We start from the raw sequence: 22444 nt of genomic DNA on the forward strand, positions 1-22444 counted from the left end.
TATCATTACCTGAGCCAAAGTTGGACACTTAACCAACTGAGCCACCCAGGTACCCCTCTTATGGTTTTTCTATACTTTCCAGGTTCTCAATAACAAGCATGCACTACTTTTATCATCAGAAAACAATACTAATAGACACATGTACATGTGTCTATAGGTAGGTACACAGATGTCTATAAGGATGTATACCAAACATTACAAGAGGTTAACTCTTGGTAGCAGACTATGGGGTGATTTTTACTTTTTTCACTGTATTTTTCTGTATTATGTAAATTGTAATGGATTTCTGTTTTTCAAAAATAAAGCTACCTTTTTAAGATAAAGAGCATGGGTTTTGTAGAAGATATGGTATCTTATTTTGTTCAGATTTTAGTAACAAGAAGTAGAAAAACCTACCTTTCCAATACTGTAGAGCTTCAAGGTCTGTTTACTTTTGTAGAAAAAGTTTTTTACAAACTTTTGTAGAAAAGTTTTATAGAAAAATGGTTCCCTTACCTTCTAACAAATTTATCTCTGTGGTAATGTAAACCTTCTAATTCAATAGGAAAAGACCATGTACTGATTTATAACTCCAAGAAAGATTTGGTAAGCATTTATAAGTCATTTCATGGTATCCCTATCTATAAGCTTTGAACAGCAGCAGCTCTAGAGAATTTTCAACAATCATATCCAAAGCAGACGCAATGGTTCAACAAAGCAGAAATGCTCCCCCTGAGGGCCAGATTCTCGTCCTAGATAAATCTCAATATATTGAATAGATACTTTTATTCCTGATCTGAGGATTCTTAAAACTTGTGGAGATTTCTACTGGAAAGTGAAGACATTAAGCAGTAATTCACTGCTATGTCCAGAACCAAACTAAAACTTTTTTTGTAAAGGATTGTCTTACCTTTTTTCCACCTCTAAAAGAAAATTTTCACTGTTGCCCAACTGACTAAAATGCAGCTTGGCAGCTTTTCTCTCACTTGCTCGCACTGCTCGGTCATCTGGAGGCAAAAAGCGTGGTCTGAGCATGTTTCTTTTTTGGAGTAAACAGCAGTAAGTCAGAAAAACATATTCACAGAGTAAAAACTAAAGATCAGTCTCATATTCTTTTGTTAGAGACAGGTCACAAAATACTGCTATTATGTTGTCACTGGAGCAAGTAGTAACTCAGGGAGACCACAGGGATGCCATAGCAACAACTGCCACATAGGTGTAATTACCCCTGCAGGAGAGTAGTTTACTGCAGCAAACAATCCAAAAGACCTAATATTAATGTCAAAAGTTACACTGTTTCTGACAGACGTTATTTAGTTTCCCTATAATAACTTTCCTAGGGGCATGTGAAATCCAAGTTTGTATCATTAAGAAATGTATATTTCAATTTCAACAATAAAATTATAAAGAAATGTGGACTACCTCATTTGAAAGAATAATTATTATTCCTTACCAACTAAGCCCCAGAGAGTCGTATTCATTTTCTATTGCTAATATAGTTGCAAATTTGGGGCACCTGGAAAAATAAATCTCAACTGGAAACTCTTTGTTGGAGAGGAAGTGGTGGTGAAACCATCAACTGAAGAAAACTAAAGCTGGAAGTAACTGATAAAAATCATAGATTGTCATTCAATAAAAAAAGGACTTGCCATACATCCTGCCAACACAAAAGAGTTACATAAATATTGACTAATAAACAAATATATCCTGCCAGTGCACACTCTGGGCCAACACCCAAAAAGTTAGGAGGCAGCTGGTTTAATGTAAATTCAGGGACAAGGAACAGGGGAGGAGGGTCTCACCCAGTTTCTCCAGAGTTTGTAGCGTGTACACAGCAAAGAGCCTATAATCTGTATCTTTCCTGACAACAGGATTGAGTCTCAAATCTAGTTCTTTGAGGAAGGGTAAAGACTGTAGGCGGGACACCTCCACTAATGAAGGAATGTTGTTATAATATAAATTCAGGTCTTGGAGTGAACATAAATACTGGATGCCCTGCAAGGAAAAGACCACATTATGAAACTGCACATTGGTAAGGACTAGGAACAGATGGAAATATATCTATTACTTCGATCCTTAAACATGTTACCTGGGTCACCCATGAGAAAGGCAGGGTTGAAACTCCCATTTAAGATGCCCGAGGAGTCCCTTGGGTGGCTCAGTTGGTTAAGCATCTGAGGTCGTGATCTCACAGCTCGTGAGTTTGAGCCCCACGTCAGCCTCTGTGCTCACAGCTCAGAGCCTGGAGCCTGTTCTGTGTCTCCCTCTCTCTCTGCCCCTCCCCTGCTCATGCTCTGTCTCTCTTTCAAAAATAAATAAACATTATGAAAAAAAGTAAGATGTCTGAGAATAAGAACAAAGTATCCCATGGGCACTAGATGTTCTCTATATTAAATAATTCATAGATATCATACATTTCCTCCTTACAAAGTCTGACATAGAAATATCTGCAGTCAATTCTCTACTTCTGTTGCTCCCTGATAATTCTCCCTTCCAGTGGTAGTTAGGCTGAGTCACTTTTGCCCTTCTCTCACCTTTGTCACGTCCATTCACCTGACCCCAGAAGCACCTCAATTTTCAGGAGGAAAGGAAATAGGCAAAAGAGACAGCACCGGAGGAGAAGGGCATAATAAAAAAAATTAAATGTGTGTGTGTGTTGTTGTGTTCTTATATCTCAATGCCTCATGTTTAGGGTCAATGGATTATATGGAAAACAAAACAATGCTATCTCTAAGTCTTCCCTCCTGGAACAGTCTGGAACCTTTCTTGTCCTTGTTTCTCCTTTCAGAATTACCCTACCCTTCCATTTCTCTGGGATACTGGAGAAGAAAAGTCACATTTTCCTCCTTTGCTGAAATCTACTATTGAAAACAATTGTTTAATTTTCATATATTTGGCTAGTTAGCTGCTTTAGCCCAACACTAAATTTCAGGACAGTAATCCAAAACATGTATATATATATGTACAATCATATACTTTTAGTAGTAAAAATCCTTACTATTGGAAGGAACTCTGTCATTAAGAGCTATTTCAGAATGGTAAAATTATTTTCCATCATGTATTTATAAAATATGTTTTTTATCCTCCTCTCATTTAAAATTACCATTTTTTGTTGCAAAAAAATTTAGAAAACTCAAAGCATTTCTGAATAAAACACTGTTTATACTTTGATACATTTATTTCTGGCTTTTTTCAATTCCACTAACTTCTACATTGTAAAAGGGTCACTGGTTAGGAATAGTTGTCAGTGACTTTGGCCACACTTTCCAGGCGATACACCATTAGGATTCTATTTAAATGTGTAAATGGCAAGGAAATGTCTTCTATCCTCCTCTCACTTTTCCTGTTTGCATGAATTCATGTATTCCCCAAAGTTACACTAGAAATAACCACAAAACATTTACCCCCTGAGAAAATTAAGCAAAACCATTCAGAACTGCTAGAGATAAATATATGCAGATAAGTCATAGATGAAAAGAATGTAGAAAACATTTACCAAGGGCTTCCTATATGCCAAGCAGTGTACACATGCTAATTTGATTAATCTTCGCAATAGCTTTTTGTCCAAGTTACAGAAGCGGAAAGAAAGTGTGTATAAAAACAAATAATGGCAATGTTCACTCAATTTTTTAGCTTGAAAATTAACATGCATACATGTGAAAAGAGGAGACTTAAACAACTCTTGAATTAATGTTTTCTGAAACTGATGGGCCAAATACAAATGGCTGCTACCAAATAGTCTAAAGACCTAGTTTAACTTGCAGTTTCTATTTTTAGAATCCTAGTTGGAAATCCTGCTTGGACTTCCTCTTTTAGGACCCTTCATTTAGACCTTGAGATTGGGTCTGGCTTGTATTGTTGAACAAGTATCCCCTAAAAAGCACAAAATGGGTGGAATAATCCAGGAGATCATTAACTAATCCTGAATAGCATCCGTTGAGTCCTTCACCTTGAGTCTCGAAAAGAAGGGCTTAATCAAGACCAGCACAAAACTGGGTAAAATGGGAACATGTGGAAGAAACACCATCTGGGGGTCTACCACTAAGAAAACAGAACTTCCATTTCTGTGTGTGCACACTGATGTTTGTAGAGCTCTTAGTGTATTTGCTAATCCTCACACACTCTGCTCAAGCTTGCTCTCACCCTACTTTCCTGTCCTGCTCTCTCTTCTACCATCCCCTGATCCAGACATTTTTCTTTGTTTTCAATACCACCATTTCCTCTTCCTCTGTGAAAAAATTATTTACTAACAACCAGTAACAATCCAGTAACAATACAGACCAGTGTTTCTCCATGTGTACTCCATGTACCAACATCATCAGAATCCCCGGGTATATCCTGAGCCCACCCCAGACCCACTAACTCAGAATCTCTCTCAGAGTAAGAACTAAGAATCTGTATTTTCACAAGTCCTTCTTGTAATTTTTTTACACACATAAAAAATTTGTACTATTGCCTTAGGCTGTGATCATTTAATATAATTTTCCCTAAGTACAAAAGAAATTTTCTGCAATATTTTATTCTAAAAAATTCAAATATAGAATAGAGTCAAATGAATTTTACAGTAAATAATAAAATTTAGTTTGGAAACATTTAAAAGGAAGATGCTATATTCCCCAGGCTGGTATTACCTATCTCTTATTTCTTCCCATCAAAACAAACAGTAATAGGTAGGTAGATAGATAGATAGATAGATAGATAGATAGATAGATAGATAGGGCTGAACTGACTAGTCATAGAATATAGAACTTACCTTCAGGCTAGTGATCAAATTTCTTGATAAATCTAAGGATCGGAGGTTTTTAAAATTTCTGAAGGCATCACCAATGGAATGAATTTTTCCAGCATAAGATCCCTGCAATGAAAGAGACTCCACCAGTTCTGAAAAGAGATCATCAGTAGATATATTATGATCTCTGCTTATATAAACAACAGTCAGTGAAAATAGGCCTTGCTTCCTCCCATATCCCATTTGTAAAAGGCCCTACATTCAAAGCTTCTAAGAAGATCATCTTCCTTTTAAAAGCAGCATTATCACCTAATATATTGATATCAAACCTTGGTTTTACAGAACCCCTGTGTTTCTCTATTCACCCTGAAGGATGTAATAAAAGTCTCCCAAAGTTCTCAAAACAAAATTTAAAAAAAAATTCAGTAATCCTACTGCTAGAATTTAGCCCTATAAATAATACTCAAAAATTTTCACTAGGATATATAATTTATACACATAGGTATCAATTCCAGAGAGGTTTTAGAATAGTTTTTAAAAAAAGAAAGAAAGAAGAAAAAGGAAACTATCACAGGATTTATCAGCAGAAGAGTAGAACTTAGGGGCCCCTGGGTGGCTCAGTCAGTTAAGTGTCTGACTTTGGCTCAGGTCATGATCTCACAGCTCATGAGTTCAAGCCCCATGTCTGGCTCTGTGCTGACAGCTCAGAGCCTGGAGTCTGCTTTGGATTCTGTGTCTCCCTCTCTCTGCCTCTCCCGGGCTTGCACTCTGTCCCTCTCTCTCTCAAAAATAAATAAACATTAAAAATTTTTTTAAAAAGCGTAGAATTTAATGTCCTAAATAACAGTACACTGATACAATAAACAAAGTACTAGATCTGTGGCCTTGTACAAGTCACTTCATCTCTCTGTACTTCAGTTTCCTTATCTGCAAAATGGGGATAATAATAGTACTTAACTAATAAGGTGTGAACAGTAATAATTAAATGAATATATATACAAAATTTAGAATAGTACCTGATACATGACCATTGTTATATATGTGTTAATTATTGTTATGCAGTCATTAAAAAGAATGAGGTCAATTTGTAGATGATCATATGGAAGATCTCCAAGACATTAAGTGAGGGACATTTATGTGTGTAACTGTTTTAAAGTATATACATATATATTTATATAATATATTTATATGTATGGAAGAAAGTCAACTAGACTTCTAACAGCACTGAAAAGAGGAGAATCTCAAAACTGTCAATAGGAACTCACTGGCAAGTGTGGTGGGCCAAATACAATACCAATCAAAGCCGGAAGGAGGTATTGCAAGATCCAATTTGTAGATAGGTGCCAGAGGACTGCACTGAAATAAGGTTTTAAGGTGTTAGAACAGTCTGGACCATATAAACTCTGAAAAGTAATAAAGTGAAGATCCCTTTCAAGACAAGACCCACATCAGGGAGAAAGAGAAGTAGAGTGGGAGTAGAATCCACATTGAATGGGACAGAGACAACAGGTTCAAAGGAAAGAGAAGGTCCAGATACAAGTTGGGAGAGAAGAAAAGATGGCAGATAACAGGAAGCATAAAGCTCCATTTTTTAGTACTTTGTGAACAAAACAGAAGAGGGAGCTCCAAAACCCTGAAACTGGAAAGGCTATTCTGGCCCACCCTTACTATCTAAAAGTATAGGAAAACTTACTACACTTAAAAGAGCCACAGAAAAAGATTACAGTCAAATTTTATATGAGGTTAATAAAAGAAAAAAAAGAATAACATCCTTAAAGAATGAAAACACTCCAGAAAGCTACAACACAAATGAAAACTGTAACTTAATATTTTGAAACAAGTTAAAAGATACCAAAACAAAATGTAGCAAACCTCACAGTGTGGATCCCTCAAGTTCCCTGACACATACACAGGGGTCCACAAAATCAAAAGTATTTTTTTAATTATTTGCATAATAATATTAAAATATTAATTAGCTTTTCCACTGTTTCATTCATGGTGCAAAAGGAAACAGTACTGGGGCCTTAGGATGACTCAAGGCAGTGGCATCAAACTTCACTCACAGTCACTGTGTTCTTTACCATGGCTTTTTAAAATAGTCAGTTTCATTTAAGAATGTCCTTTAAAAAGCAGTAAAAATGGTTAACTTTATTAATTTTTGAATCTTGAGTACATGTCCTTTTTATTTGTCTGATTAAATTAGAAATATGCATGAAGTACTTCTGCTGCATACTGAAGTATGGTGGATGCCCTGAGAGAAAACATTTGTGTGATTTTTGAGATGCCAGCTTAACTAGCTACTTTTTTATGGAATACCATTTTTATTTGAAAAAAATAAAAACTTGATATATGATGGTTATTCAGACTTGACTATTTGGCAGACATTTTCTTGAAAACAAAGTGAGGTTGTTACTTCAGAAAAACAAGTGACAGTAATTGTCAATTATAACATTTGAGTTTTCAAGCAGAAATGGGAATTTTGGAAAATTTGTATCTGCCACTATGAACTTGACAGCTTCCCAACACTGAAAGATCTTTCTAATGAGATTGATGACATTAACAAACGTGATTTTTAAATGTTACACAGAATGAAATTTGTCAGCATTGGGAAGATCTACATAATTCATTGAGTTAATATCTTTCAAATGACCAATGCATGATGTCACAAAATCACGCATGGGTAAAAGATCCAGTTAAATGCAAGATGTTACCGATGAATTTTAATGCAAGAGTACAAAGTACGCTGACAATGGTTTTAGACTCTACATACAACTAAACTTTAAGAAACTACCATTTGTCCAGTTTTCATGTCATATAAAAGAAGAATATCCACAATCTCTTGAAAAGGCTATAAAATACTCTTCCCTTTTCCAACTGCTTATCTGTGTGATGCATCATTAAAAAAAAATATATTTCAACTAGGGATGCCTGGCTGGTTCAGTCAGTGGAGCATGCAACTCTTGATCTCAGAGTTGTGAGTTCAAGCCCCCACTGGGTATAGAGATTACTTAAAAATAAAATCTTAAAATATGTACATATATTTCAAAAAAAAAGGGGGGGGCCTGGGTGGCTCAGTCGGTTGAGCATCCGAATTCGGCTCAGGACATGATCTTGCAGCTTGTTGAGTTCGAGCCCTGCGTTGGGCTCTGTGCTGACAGCTCAGAGCCTGGAGCCTGTTTCAGATTCTGTGTCTCCCTCTCTCTCTGCCCCAACCCACTCGCATTCTGTCTCTGGCTCTCTCAAAAATAATAAACATTAAAAAAAAAGTCTCTAAAAAATAAATAAATAAAATAATAAAATGTGTACACATATTTCAACCAAAACAACATATCATAACAGATTTAATAAAGAAGGAGATATGAGAATCTAGACGTCTTCAATTAAGACATTAAAGATACTATGCTAAGTGAAATTAGTCAGAGAAAGACAAAAATCATATGACTTCACTCATATGAAGACTTTAAGAGACAAAACAGATGAACATAAGGGAAGGGAAACAAAAATAATACAAAAACAGGGAGGGGGACAAAACAGAAGAGACTCATAAATATGGAGAACAAACTGAGGGTTGCTGGAGGGGTTGTGGGTGGGGGGATGGGCTAAATGGGTAAAGGGCATTAAGGAATCTACTCCTGAAATCATTGTTTCACTATATGCTAACTAATTTGGATGTAAATTTTAAAAAAATTTAAAAAGAAAAAAAGACATTAAAGATAATGGGGCGCCTGGGTGGCTCAGCTGGTTAAGCGACTGACTTCAGCACAGGTCATGGTCTCACAGTCTGAGAGCCGCATCGGGCTCTGTGCTGACAGTTCACAGCCTGGAGCCTGCTTTGGACATGTGTCTCTCTCTCTCTCTCTGCCTCTACCCTGTTCATGCTCTTTCTCTCTTGCTCTCAAAAATAAATAAACATAGAAAAAAATTTTTTTAAGACATTAAAGGTATTTGTAGGAATATAAAAGAATGCCACTCTATTTTTTTTTGGAAAATAGTTATTTTTCAAAAACATTATTTATGTTAATATAATGTAGTGTTAATGTAATGGATATGTTATGGTTATCTTTTAAGGAATTAATAAATAGATATTTAAATTTTTTCTCAGTTTCAATTTTAAATATAGTAAATATAAGTAGATATAGTCCACATTAACAAAAGCCCTTTGAAATTCATATTTTTAAGAGTGTAAAGGAATTCTGAAACCAAAAATTTTAAAAACTGCTGAAAAATGTAAATTAGAAATAGAAAAATTCAGAACAATTATTGGAAAGAAAAGGAAAATTTGAAAATAAAGATAGAATTCAAACAATAATAAAAGGTCATTTCAAAAATGAAGATTAGAGCAAAAAAAACCCAAAACACTAAAACAATTCTATTTCTGGGTATATATCCAAAAGAACTGAAAGCAAGAACTCTAACAGGTATGTATACACCCATATTCAAAACAGCTTTATTCACAATAGCCAAAAGATGGAAACAACCCAAATGTCTATTAATGGATGAATGGATAAACAAAACATGGGGTGTGCATATGTGTGTGTGTATGTGTGTGTGTGTGTGTATCCATACAAGGGAATATTAGTCATAAAAAGGAATAATATTCCAGCAAGTTATTTTGAAAATATAAACAAACTGATTCTAAGATTTATGTATAAAAGCAAGACTCAGAACACTCAATACAACAATGAGGGAGGAAAACAGTCAGAAGACTGGTACTATCTGACTTCGAATCTTACTGTAGAGCTATAATAATCAAGATAGTGTGGAGTTGGAAGAAAGCAAAAAAGACAAATAGACTGGACAGAACAGAGTCTAGAAATAGACCTACACATATACAGTCAACTGATCTTTGACAAAGGAGTAAAGCCAATTCAGTGGAAAAAGGATATTCTTTCAACAAATGGTGCTAGAACACTAGTGTAACTGGACATCTACAGATGGAGGAGGAGGAGGAGGTGGAAGAAGAGGGGGAGCAAGAAGAATCTAGACACTTTCACAATAATTAACTCAAAATGGACCTAAATGTAAAACACAAAACTATAAAACTTCTAAAAGATAACACAAAAGAAAATCTAGGTGAGCTTGGGTTTGGCAATAAGTTTTTAAATGCAACACTAAAAGCATGACCCATGAAAGAGAAACGTGGGACTTCATTAAAATTTAAAACCTGTGCTCTTCAAAAGACACTGACACACTGTTAAGATAATGAAAAGACAAGATACAGATTGGGAGAAAATATATCTAAAGCACATATCGAGAAAAAATTGATATCCAAAATATACAAAGAACTCTTAAAACTCATCATTAAGAAACAAAAAACTCAATTAAAAAATAGGCAAAACAGTTGGAAACCTCACCAGAGAAGATATTCAGCTGGCAAACAAACATATAAAAATATACTCAACATTATAAGTCATTAGGAAATTTCAAATTAAAAGTGAGATACAACCATATACTTATTAGAATGGCCCAAATCCAAAACACTGACAGCCAAATGTTGGTGAGGATGTGGGATGTCTTTGTCTGTTTGGGCTGCTATAACAAAATACCACAGAGTGGCTTATAAACAACAAACATTTATTTCTCACAGTTCTAGAGTCTAAAAGTCCAAGATCAGGGTGTCAGCATGGTTGGGTTCTGTGAAAGCCTTTTTCCAGGTTGCAGACTACCTACTTAGCCATGTATCCTCACATGGTGGAAGGGGGAAAGGGAGCTTTGTCTCTGGCCTCTTTTATAAGGTCATTAATTTCTTTTATAAAGGCTGTGCCCTCATGGCCCAATTACCTCTGAAAGGCCCCACCTCTTAATATCATCACATTAGGCATTAGGATTTCCACATACAAATGGAGAGGGGGCACACAAATATTCAGACCATAGTATGCGTTAACAGGAACTCTCATTCATTGCTGGTGGAATGCAAAGGTGTAGCCACTTTGGAAGACAGCTTGGCAGTGTCTGATAAAGCAAAACACAGCTTACCCAATGATCTAGCAATCATGTGCCTTGATACTTGCTCAAGTGACTTGAAAGTTTACGTCCACACAGACCCCTCTATATTTATAGCACCTATACATAGAGGCTTAAATCCATAAACCTGAAAGTTTATAGTAGCTTTATTTATAACTGCCCAAACTTAGAAGTGACCAAGAAGTCCTTCATTAAGTAAATGGATAAACAAACTATGGTACCTCCACACAGTGGAATATTATTCAGCAATAAAAAGAAATGAGCTATCCATTGAGCCATGTAAATACATGAAAGTACCTTAAATACATATTGCTAAGTGAAAGAAGCCAGTCTGAAAAGGTTACTTGTATGATTCCAACTATATAACATTCTGAAAAAGGTGACTAGTTTATAATGGTATATGTCAATTATCTCAATTAAAAGACTTTTAATCAGTTGGTTGAGTGTCCGACTTTTGATTTTGGCTCAGGTTATGGTCCCATGGTTTGTGGGTTTGAGCCCCACGTTGGGCTCCACATTGGTAGTGGAATTCTGTCTGTCTCTGTCTCTCTCTCTCTGCCCCTCCCCCACTAACACACATGATCTGTTTCTCAAATAATAAATAAGCTTAAAAAAATAAATAAAATTTTTCAAAAAAATTTTTTTAAAGATTACTGGTTGTCAGAAATTACATATAAATGACTACAACTACAGGACATTCTGAAAAAGATAATAGTAAAAAGAAAGAAAGGAGCTCTTAATCATGTCTATGTCTTAGAAGTTCAGTCTGTTCATCATCCACGTAGAAGACAGACTTAGGGGTGGGCAGAAATAGGAGTGAGGTGGGGTGCCTGTGTGGCCCAGTCAGTTAAGCATCCAACTCTTGATTTTGGCTCAGGTCATGATCTCATGGTTTGTGGGATCACAACCCTAGTCAGGCTCTGCACCGTCAGATTCTTTCTCTTGGGATTCTTTCTCTCTCTCTCTCTCTCTCTCTCTCTCTCTCTCTCTGCCCCTACCCATCTCTCTCTCTCTCAAAAATGAATAAACTTAAAACAATATATTACCTATATAATAAATTAATGGAATTATTTTTTAAAGCCAAAAAAGTATATAATTATATATTTTCTCTCTTTACCAAATAATTATTAGCAGCATACAAATATGTTCTAGTATATTGTGCCTTTAAAAAACTTGTTCTTGGGGCGCCTGGGTGGCGCAGTCGGTTAAGCGTCCGACTTCAGCCAGGTCACGATCTCGCGGTCCGTGAGTTCGAGCCCCGCGTCAGGCTCTGGGCTGATGGCTCAGAGCCTGGAGCCTGTTTCTGATTCTGTGTCTCCCTCTCTCTCTGCCCCTCCCCTGTTCATGCTCTGTCTCTCTCTGTCCCAAAAATAAATAAAAATGTTGAAAAAAAAATAAAAATAAAAAATAAAAAAAATAAAAAACTTGTTCTTGGGGCGCCTGGGTGGCGCAGTCGGTTAAGCGTCTGACTTCAGCCAGGTCACGATCTCGCGGTCCGTGAGTTCGAGCCCCACGTCAGGCTCTGGGCTGATGGCTCAGAGCCTGGAGCCTGTTTCCGATTCTGTGTCTCCCTCTCTCTCTGCCCCTCCCCCGTTCATGCTCTGTCTCTCTCTGTCCCAAAAATAAATAAACGTTGAAAAAAATAAATTTAAAAAATAAAAATAAAAAATAAAAATAAAAATAAAAAACTTGTTCTTGATCCCACATCATATCCCTCAACTAATATTCTACTTTTGTGTCCGCTTTTATAACCAAATTTCTCAGGAAAGGTTCTTACCTTCACTCTCTCTTCTCCCTCACATATCATTCCCTTTTTTTTTTAAAGCTTATTTATTTTGAGAGAGACAAAGAAAACAAAGGGGGAGGGGCAGAGAGAGAGAGGGAGAGAAAGAATCCCAAGCAGCGAAGAGCCCTACTCAGGGCTCGATCCCATGAACTCAGGGCTCGATCAGATCATAACCTGAACCTAAATCAAGAATTGGATGCTCAACTGACTGAGCCACTTAGGCACCCCTATCATTCCCTGTTCATACCAACCCAGGCTGGCCTTCCTCCCCATTCTCCAGAAACCCCCTTAAAGTGACCAATGAATTCCATGTTGCCAAATCTAACAGATGCTTCTCTGCTTTCTTAGCTTGTCAATAGCATTTGGCACAGCTATCACTTCCTTGGTGTACTATCATTTCTTAAATTCCAAGACACCATGTTCTTCCCTCTCTATTCAACCTCTAAACACTGAAATGCCCCAAAATGAGTCTTAAACCTTCTTCTGTTCTCCATCCATATTCTCTAGTTAGGTGAGTTCATCCAGTCCCCTTGCTTTAAATACCACTTATTTATTTGCTAATGTCTCCCCAAATTTACATCTCTAACCCCGACTTCTCTCCTCTGAGATCCAGACTTGTATATCCAATTGCCTACTAAAATTCTCACATTTGAATGTCTAGTTGGTATTTTAAGCTTAACATGTTTAAAACAGCACTCTTGATTCCCCTTCCCCAAACCAATCTTTCCCATAGTCTTTGCTCTCTAGAGAGATCTCTCTAAATAGCACCATCATCCATGTAGCAATAACTTAAGCCAAGGCTAAGTGTTACTTTTGAATCTTCCCTTTCCTTGTGTTCCATATTCAATTTTTTTTTGTAAATCCTGTCCGGTCTACCCACAAAATACACCTTGACTCTGTCCATTTCTTTTTATCTCCACTGTCATCCTCCCAGTCCAAGCTATTCATTATCTCTTATCTGGACGACTGTAACAGGCTTCTAATGGGTGAGAGTCATATTTTAAAAATAAGTATTAGATCAGGACACACCCCTGCTTAAAATGTTTTCATGAAAACTGACAAGCTGATTCTAAAATTCTAAATGAGAATAAAGGACCAAGAATAACCTACATGACTTTGAAGGAGAAAAGAAGAAAGTAAAGTGTAATCAAAACCTACTGCTAAGCCATGATAGTTACAAAAGGGTGATATTGGTGTAGAAATAGACAAACAGAACAGTGGAACAGAGCAGAGAGCCTAGAAATAGACCCATGTTTACAAAGGAACTTGGAATACAGCAGAGATACTATAAATAGGTTCCAGAGAAACTGGCTATCAGTATTAAAAAAATACAATTATACCAAGTCACACCTCATATATAAAAATAAATTCCAGGTAGATTAGACTTAATGTGAAGAGCAAAGCTGCAGAATTTTTAGAAAAAAAATTATTCATCAGTGTAGGGAAAAACTTCATAAATAAGACACAAAAATCACAAACCATAAGGAAAAATAAGCTTGATTACCTTAAGATGGAAACTTTCTGCATGACAAAGGATAACTTAAACATTTATGGGAATTTTTTTAGGACAGAGAAATATACCAAAAAACAAACATACAACACAATCTGTAACTGCACCACAAGATTATCCCTTTGGACATTAAAAAGAAAGAGTAGCCAGAAAATTCCAACAGTACAGAAAAGTACAGAATAAAAGTAAAAGCCTTTCTCTCCAAAGATGACCACTGTGATTTCTCACATAATTTTATAATGCATATACCAACACATTAATTTAATTGAAAAATGTCTGTTTTGCTGATAGGTTTTTAAAAAAGCAAATTTCCAAAGAATATAGATGCTCTTATTCCTTAAAAAAAAAAAAAAAAGATGCCTACATGTATACGTTTCTATAAATATTGGAAAAGGTATGGAAAGAGGGAGAGGGAATAATATTCTTTCACTTTAGATACTTTTGCATTGTTTGAATTATCAGAATGAGCACAATTTTGTTATTCAAATGATTGTAATAAAAGTAGGAAACAAACAAAAACAAAATAACAAAAAATCTGCCATATATTGTTCTAGCTAGAGAATGTAAGTACATGCCCCTCCACCAAATAAAACCGAATCAATATATTTTTTTTTAAAGGCAAGAAAAATACAGAAGCATATCAAACCAATAAAGCTTTTCTTACCTAACTTGTAAAATAGGGGCGTTCAAAGTAGTTTGGAAAAGAAAAGCCAAACCTGAAATATCTGCATGAGTCTATTTATACACACACCAAACAGTTACCTTTGGCTGGGGTGGAGGGATTTCCAGAGGAAGGAAAGATTAATACCCTCTTTGTTCACTCATGTAATGTTTGTTACTAGCATGCCCTAATTTTTATAAATTTTAAATAATAAAATTTTTTTTTGAAAGAGAGACAGCACAAGCAGAGAAGGGGCAGAGGGAGAGGGAGAAAATCTTAAGCAGCTTCCACCCCTGGCGTTGGTGGGGGGAGGTGGTGCTCCGCGAGGGCTGATCTCATGAGGGTGAGATCATGACCTGGGAGGAAATCAAGAGTCACATGCTTAACCCACTGAGCCACCCAGGTGCCTCTAATTAATATGTTTTAAATAAAATAAAACCAAATTATGTCATACCCCACAAATAAAAAGTACTAGAGGAAGCAAGAAGGGCAACTTTTTTGTTATTGTTAAAGCACAGGCTCTGGACTCAAGGGTCCTGGGTTAATAAACCCCAGCTGTGTCACTTTGGGCTGGGAAACTTTGGGCAGAAGTCTAAACCTAAATTTTAAACCACCTGTAAAACAGGCACAATAACAGCATCTGCTTTATAGGTTTGTTATGGGGATTAAATATTGCAGGAGGTGGGAGGGGAAGCGTTTAACTCAGGACCTGGCGTTAATGATACAGTAAATTTAGTAAGAATAAAAGTTGAAGTAGGAATGCTGATAACTTTCCCAACATTTCTATTCCTAGAAACTCAGAAAACAATCTGTGTGAGTTAGACCCCAGGTCAAAGGTGGGGTCTGCAGTCACTCAGCCAGTTGCACCTCCAGGACGAAGTCAAGGCTGGGGCACTGCCATAAGCGCCCTGAAAGATGAGCGGCTTGCCACTACTTTCACAACAGGCCCCTTTCTGAGTGCCACGCATCCTGTGGACTAAAGAAATGGCCAAGCTCTTGAGGCTGAGACTGGACGAAGAGAAGGGTTGATGAAGGAAACACCCTTTTCCATTTTGCCCCAAACAGGAAAAGCCCTCCTGGGTCTGAAATTTCAGAAAATGCCAAAATGAACTCCCTTCGTGCCTCCTCAGGAGCATCACGACCTCAAAGTCGCTTCTCAGCACGTCCCTTTTCCCATCAATGTCCCTCTTGGGGCTCCGTTTTCTTCCGCTAGTTCAGACTCTGTCCAGTTTTGTGTTCCTGGCCTCAGTGTCCCGTTAATCTAGTTTCTCCTCCACTTCAGACTCCATTCCTCTCCTTCAATTTCTCGCCCTCCTCCCCAGACTCAGGTTATTTACTTCCTTCACCTCTACCTTAGTGTAACTCTTTTGCCTCAGTAACCTCTCCTCCGCCTCAGGGACCGTTCCTTCGCCACCCTTCCCCCGCGTCCACTTCAGGTTTCCCAGCTTCCACCTCAGTTTTCTCCCCTCAGCTTCAGACCCCAAACTCCCGGCACCAGCCCTCCCAGCCTGGCCCTACCGGGCTGCTCCAGGGTCAGCGCCCCCAGGCGGCGGACGCCTTCCTCGTCCAGATCCCACTGCTCCGCCATCCCTGCCCGCCTCTCACCTGTCTCCGCCCGCGAGACAGGCTGGCGAGCGCCAGGCTCCGCCCCCTACCAGGCCCCGCCCCCCGCGCGAGCGGCCGATCTCCTCCGGGCCGTTATTGCCTAGGTCACGCGCCTGCCCGCCAGCCTCAGGAGTCCCGACTATGGTATGGAGCCATCCCTGGCGGGGGCGCCAAAAACAATAAAGCAGATAGGGTGGCGTTGCGGTCGAGGATTAGAGCTTTGGGGTTAGGGACGTAGCTCTGGGATGTGGGGTAGGTTATGGCCCCAGCTTTGTAGGATGTGGGGGCTGGCTCTGAGGAACTGGAAGAATGCTCCTGTTTTGAGGGATGAAGTGTTCTGCTCTGAGGATTTGGGGAACTTCAGGTCTGAGGGGTTGGTGGTGTGCCTCTTGGAGAGGTGAAGGTCTTCATATCTCAGTGCTTGGAGCTGTTGACACTGAGGCCAGGCAGTGACGGCCGTGTGAATGAACTGGTGTCCAGATCTGAAGGATTGGGGTAGGTGGTGGGAGGCAGCTCTCTGAAGCATGATAGGGAGGGAGCCCCAGATCTGAACCATTGGGGAATTTGGCTGTGGGGAGTTGAAGTCCTGTCTTTAGATCATGGGCTAGTTCTAGCTCTAGAAATTGATTTGGAAGGCGCTTCTTTGGGAAATAGGGATCAGTGTGGAAAAGAGAGATACTCTTTGGAATGGGGTAGAGATGATTATGCTAGGGCTACCCCATTTCCTGTAGTCAGTCTGACAAGAAGCCTTTTGCCCTTCAAGTACTACAGATCCTCAAGCTTGCCTATGACCGAGGGCTCTTCCCAGACTGGGATAGTTCTAACAAACTCCTGTGCAGTCTTTGGGAAGAAAACTCTAGAAAGAACAGCCATACCCTTAACTCCTACCTTCACTTCAGCGGGCACCTCTTGAGAGCTCACCTGTGGATAGGACATATATGTGTAAGAAGGAGGCAAGCTCTTGAGCCAATACACTCTTGTCAAAGCCTTTTTTAAATTTTATTTTATTTTATTTAATCTACATCCAAATTAGCATATAGTGCAACAGTGATTTCAGGAGTAGATTCCTTAATGCCCCTTACCCAATTAGCCCATCCCCCCTTCCACAACCCCTAAGCCTATCCTTTTTTTTTTTTTTTAATTTTTAAAAATATTTATTTATTTTTGAGAGACAGAGACAGAATGCGAGTGGGTTGGGGGCAGAGAGAGAGGGAGACACAGAATCCGAAGCAGGCATCAGGCTCCAAGTTGTCGACACAGAGCCCGACACGGGGCTTGAACCCACAAACCATGAGATCATGACCTGAACCGAAGTCGGACGCTTAACCGACAGAGCCACCCAGGCGCCCCTGTCAAACCCTATCCTTAATAACAAAAGAGGAGAACAGAACTGTGACTCAGCTTCAAGGAGCTAGTGGGTTTTCTCTGGCAGCCCAAATCCATACAATCCATGTCACCTTTAAGGACAACAGAAAGTAAAATCAAGAGTCCTTGCATGTTTATGCTTTCTGGTCTAGGTGTGGGGACCTTAGTTACCATCAGTTTGTCATGTTCAGCCTTAGCCATGTTTAAGAAGGCCAGGGCTCAAAAGCCTAGATTAGCTCATTAGATGGGCTTTTCTTCCTCTGGTTCTGTGAATCATGGCACCATTTAAAAATTTGTAATCTTTCTCATGGCCCCTTTAACTCTTCTAGCCTCAAATATGGCATATATAATTGTTCTTCTTTATATATGAATATTTAGACCAGGCTTATTATAAAAGAACTCCACCCCCTTCTTTGTTGCATGCATTTATTTGCCTTCCTCAACTATTAAAATAGGAGATGCAGGTTTTGTTGAAGTGGCCTTTTCCTTTCTTAAACAACCACCTCTTTAACACTTTTTCCCCCCACCATTTTAATGCAAATTTTGAAACATTTAGATAGGTTGAAAGAACTATATAGTCACCACCTAGATTCTATAGTTAACATTTTGCTGTATATGTTTTATCATATGTCCATGTATTTATCCCTTTATCAATCCACATTGCTTTTTGATGCATTTCAAAATGTTGTAAGTATCAATACATTGCACCCCAGTTGCTTCAGCATGCATAATTTTTACCTAGAATTCAAAATTGTTTTATGGTTCTTTTTTAGGTATTATTTTATGTACTATTTGCCACCTTTTAAATTTTGTTTACAAGAGTAGTGCTCCTTGAGTGTTTATTTTAAAATCTGAAACAGATGATGTGTATGTTTGATGATTTGTATGTTTATATGTTCTACTTTTCTATAGTGTTGATAAGCTAGGCCATCTTAAGGCAAAATAGACAATTCACTTACGAATAGATAACCTTGAACTTTTAACAATGAGCTGAGGAAGGTTAATGATCTTTGCTGTCTTTGTATATATTAAAAGGAAACCATAGCATTCAGCTATCCTGTTATGGCCTCAATAATGTGATGTCTCTGCAGGTATGACCCCAAGAGAGCTCTGCATACGCTCAGTGGGGTGGGGAGTGCCTTCCTCATAATTCTCTTTTTTAAATGGCTTTATTAACATATAATTCCCATACTACAATTTACCATTTTAAAGTTTACAATCCAGTGGGTTTTAGTATATTTACAGAGTTGTGCAAGTAGTACCACAATCAATTTTACAACAGTTTCATTATCTGAGAAGGAAATTCCATACCTGTTACTAGTCACTGCCCATTTCCCCCACAACCTCTCCAACCCTGAGCTACCACTAATCTACTCTCTACAAATTTGCCTATTCTGCACATTACACATAGATGGAATCATGTAATATGTGGTCTTTTGTTGCTGGCCTTCTTTTACTTAGCATAACATTTCAAGGTTTCATCTGAGTTGTAGCACATATCGGTACTTCCTTTTTATTGACAAATAATATTCCATTGTATGGATACACTACATTTTGTTTATTCATTCATCAGTTGATTGACATTGGGTTGTTTCTACTGTTTGTTATGAATAATGCTTCTATGAACATTTGTCTGTAAGTTTTTGTGTAGACCTAGGTTTTCATTTTTCTTGAGTTTATACCTAGAAGTAGAATTGCTGGGCCATATAGTAACTACGTATTTAACATTTTGAGGAACCACTGAACTGTTTTCCAGAGCAGCTGCACCATTTTACACTCCCACCAGCAGTGTAAAGGAGTTCCGATTTCTCCAGTCCTTGTCAACACTTGTTGTTACCTATCACTTTGATTCAGGTCCTCCTACTGGGTGGTGAAGTGGTATCTCACTGCAAGTTTTGATTTGCATATCCCTGATACCTACTGATGTTAAGTATCATTTCATGTGCTATTGACATTTGTGTATCTACTTTGGAGAAATGTCTTTTTAGAGTTTTTACCCGCCTCCCTTTAAATTTGCTTGTTCATCTTATTTCTATTATTGAATTGTAAGAGTTCTTTTTTAAAAAAAAATGTTTATTTTTGAGAGAGGGATAAAGAGCAAGAGCGGAGGGGGAGGGGGAATAGTGTGGAGGGGGGAGCAAGAGTAGGGAGAGAGAGGATCTGAAGTAGGCTCCAGGTTCTGAACTGTCAGCACAGAGCCCAACATGGGCCTTGAACTCACAAACCACAAGATATGACCTGAGCCAAAGGTGGAATGCTTAACTGCTTAACTGACTGAGCCACCCAGGCACTCGAGTTGTAAGAGTTTTTTATGTAGTCTAAATACAAGTTCTTTATTAGATATGTGATTTGTGAATATTTTGATCTATCACATGGGTTGTCTTTTTACTTTCTTGATGGTGTCCTTTGAAGTGCAAACATTTTTAATTTTGATGGACTTTTATTTATTTCACTTGTCATTTTGTATCTTATCTAAGAAAGCATTGCCTAATCCAAGATTATAAAGACTTTGTGTTTCTTTCTAAAGGTTTTATATTTTTAGCTCTTATTTTTTAGTTTGGTCCACTTAGTATTAATTTTTGTGTATGGTGTGAGGTAGGGTTTTTAGTTTGGTTGGTTTTCTTTTTGCATGTGGATGTCCAATTGTCCTAGCATCATTTTTTGAAAAGGTATTCTTTACCCATTGAATTGCTTGACTCCCTTATCAAATTCATAACCATATGTTTCCTTACACTAATAGCACACTATCTTGATTGCTATACCTTTTTAGTTAGTTTTGAAAGTGGGAAGTATGAATCATCAAATTTCGTTCTCCTTTTTCAAGATTTTTTTTTTTTTTTTTTTTTTTTTTTTACATTCTGCGTCCTTTGTATTTCCATATGGATTTTAACATCAGCTTGTCAATTTTTGCAGAAAAAAGGCAGCTGGAATTTTTATAGGGATTGTGTTCAATCTATAGATCAATTTGGAGGGTATTGCAGTCTTAGCAGTATTAAGTCTTCTGATTCATAAATATGAGATGTTTTTCCATTTACTTAGGTCTTTAAATTTTTTTTTTCAACAGGGGCGCCTGGGTGGCTCAGTTGGTTGAGCGTCTGGCTTTGGCTCAGGTCATGATCTCACAGTTTGTGTGTTCCAGCCCCACATCGGGCTCTGTGCTGACAGCTTGGAGCCTGCTTCGAATTCTGTGTCTCCCTCTCTCTCTGCTCCTCCCCTGCTCATGCTCTGTCTGTCTCTCTCCTTCAAAAATAAATAAAAACATTAAAAAAATTAAAATTTTTTTCAACAGTGTTTTGAACTTTTCAGAGTACAAGTATTACACTTCTTTTGTAAATGTATTCCTAAATATTTTGTTTTTTTGATATATTGTTTTCTTAATCTCATTTTTGGATTGTTCATTGCTAGTATATAAAAATACAATTGATGATAATATTGATCTATACCCTTCACCCCGTTGAGTTCATTTCTCATAATTTTCTAGTGAATTCCTTAGGATTTTCTATATGCAAGATCACATCATCTACAAATAGAGATAGTTTTACTTCTTCCATTTCAGTATGGACGCTTTTTGTTTCTTTTTCTTGCATAGCTCTGTTTTCATTCTCCCTTTAGGAGGAGCCTGGCATGCCTCATGAATCAGCAGAGGATTTGTTTCATTTCAACGTTGGGGGCTGGCATTTCTCAGTTCCCAGAAGTAAACTTGCTCAGTTCCCAGACTCCTTGCTGTGGAAAGAGGCTTCAGCCTTGACTTCTTTGGAAAGCCAGAGGCTATTCATCGACAGAGATGGTTCCACATTTAGGCACGTGCACTATTACCTCTATACCTCCAAACTCTCCTTCTCCAGTTGTGCTGAACTGAACTTACTCTATGAGCAAGCACTGGGTTTGCAGCTGATGCCTTTGCTGCAGGTAAGATACTCTTGTCTTCCAGGAGTGATCAGTAACATAGGCCTTATAGCACTAAATGTTGTGTCCTTTCAAATACTGGTTTCTGGGATGACCCTGTTAATGGGGAAGTGTGATGAGTGAGTTAAAGTAATAAATAATACACTGGAAATGCATGTCCTGAATAAAGGCTTTCATCCTGACTCTGCCTTATCTATACCAGTACCCACCACAGACCCAGGATAGGACTTAACCAACTGCTGAGAGGGTGCCCTTGACTTTTGAAAATCCTATTTTAAGATTCTTCTTGAATCTTAACTTTCCTCCTAACTACAGAAACCACTTCTGTGGCTTCTCTTAAGTAGTTTATTCTTAGTTTTTGGACAATGATTTTTTTTTTTAACTAGAAAAGCTAAATATTATGGCTAGAAAGGACCATTGGCCATGCTCCATATTAATTCCACTGTCTGGACAAAGTGTTGTTTACTCCATCTCCACAAGCACTGAGCCAGCAAGTCACAGTTCAGCTTAGGGCACTACCAGCTGTGCCTCCCCAACACATCTTAGAAGAAAATTGAAATAGACAGTGCATGTTTGGGTCATATAGGAATAAGAACATTTCATACTGTGTGTTTTTATAGATATTCCTTTCTAAGTAATTTAATGTTTTTTTTCATAAGTTACTATGTATTTGGAAATCAAAACCCTTCACATACTCCAATGCAAGTTGATGGTAGTATTCTTTTCATTTATTTTTATTTTATTTTTTAAAGTTTATTTATTTATTTTGAGAGAGAGAGAGAGAGAGAGAGAGAGAGAGAGAGAGAGCAAGCAGGGCTGGGGCAGAGAAAGAGGGAGAGTCTCAAGAGGGAGAGTCTCAAGGGAGATGTGGGGCTTGATTCCATGAAACCATGAGATCATGACCTGAACTGAATCAGATGCTTAATCGACTGAACCACC

General features: G+C 37.9%; 3 protein-coding genes across 15 annotated transcripts in view; 1 reads left to right on the forward strand and 2 right to left on the reverse strand.

The window, feature by feature from the left end:
* Nucleotides 1–1142, reverse strand: part of LRRC36 (leucine rich repeat containing 36) — a 36124-nt gene extending 34982 nt beyond the window's left edge. Inside the window, exon 1 of the mRNA XM_047835116.1 lies at nucleotides 890–1142. Within this exon, the coding sequence (XP_047691072.1) occupies nucleotides 890–1014 (125 nt within the window). The 5' untranslated portion in view covers nucleotides 1015–1142. The remainder of the gene's footprint in view (nucleotides 1–889) is intronic.
* PLEKHG4 (pleckstrin homology and RhoGEF domain containing G4) overlaps nucleotides 1–22444 on the reverse strand; it is a 61154-nt gene that overhangs the window by 2452 nt on the left and 36258 nt on the right. For 6 of the 7 annotated variants that reach the window (XR_007147297.1, XR_007147294.1, XR_007147295.1 and 3 more), the window contains 3 exons: nucleotides 17123–17155; nucleotides 4733–4860; nucleotides 890–986 (listed from right to left, as the gene is read on the reverse strand). Coding sequence is in view for 1 of the 7 variants with exons in the window: in XM_047835029.1 (XP_047690985.1) it covers nucleotides 4765–4860; nucleotides 17123–17155 (129 nt within the window). In the remaining 6 variants the exon portion in view is untranslated. Of the gene's footprint in view, nucleotides 1–889; nucleotides 987–1882; nucleotides 1975–4732; nucleotides 4861–17122; nucleotides 17156–22444 lie in introns of those variants that run through there. The other variant, XM_047835029.1, reaches the window with a different exon arrangement.
* KCTD19 (potassium channel tetramerization domain containing 19) overlaps nucleotides 16302–22444 on the forward strand; it is a 31549-nt gene continuing 25406 nt past the window's right edge. For 5 of the 7 annotated variants that reach the window (XM_047835038.1, XM_047835041.1, XM_047835043.1 and 2 more), the window contains exons 1-2: nucleotides 16302–16378; nucleotides 21212–21508. In XM_047835038.1, the coding sequence (XP_047690994.1) occupies nucleotides 16376–16378; nucleotides 21212–21508 (300 nt within the window). In that variant the 5' untranslated portion in view covers nucleotides 16302–16375. Of the gene's footprint in view, nucleotides 16379–16466; nucleotides 16487–16572; nucleotides 16730–21211; nucleotides 21509–22444 lie in introns of those variants that run through there. The other 2 variants (XM_047835040.1, XM_047835039.1) reach the window with 2 other exon arrangements.

This window comes from Prionailurus viverrinus, chromosome E2, assembly GCF_022837055.1.
Source record: "Prionailurus viverrinus isolate Anna chromosome E2, UM_Priviv_1.0, whole genome shotgun sequence".
NCBI classification, from domain to species: Eukaryota; Metazoa; Chordata; class Mammalia; order Carnivora; family Felidae; genus Prionailurus; species Prionailurus viverrinus.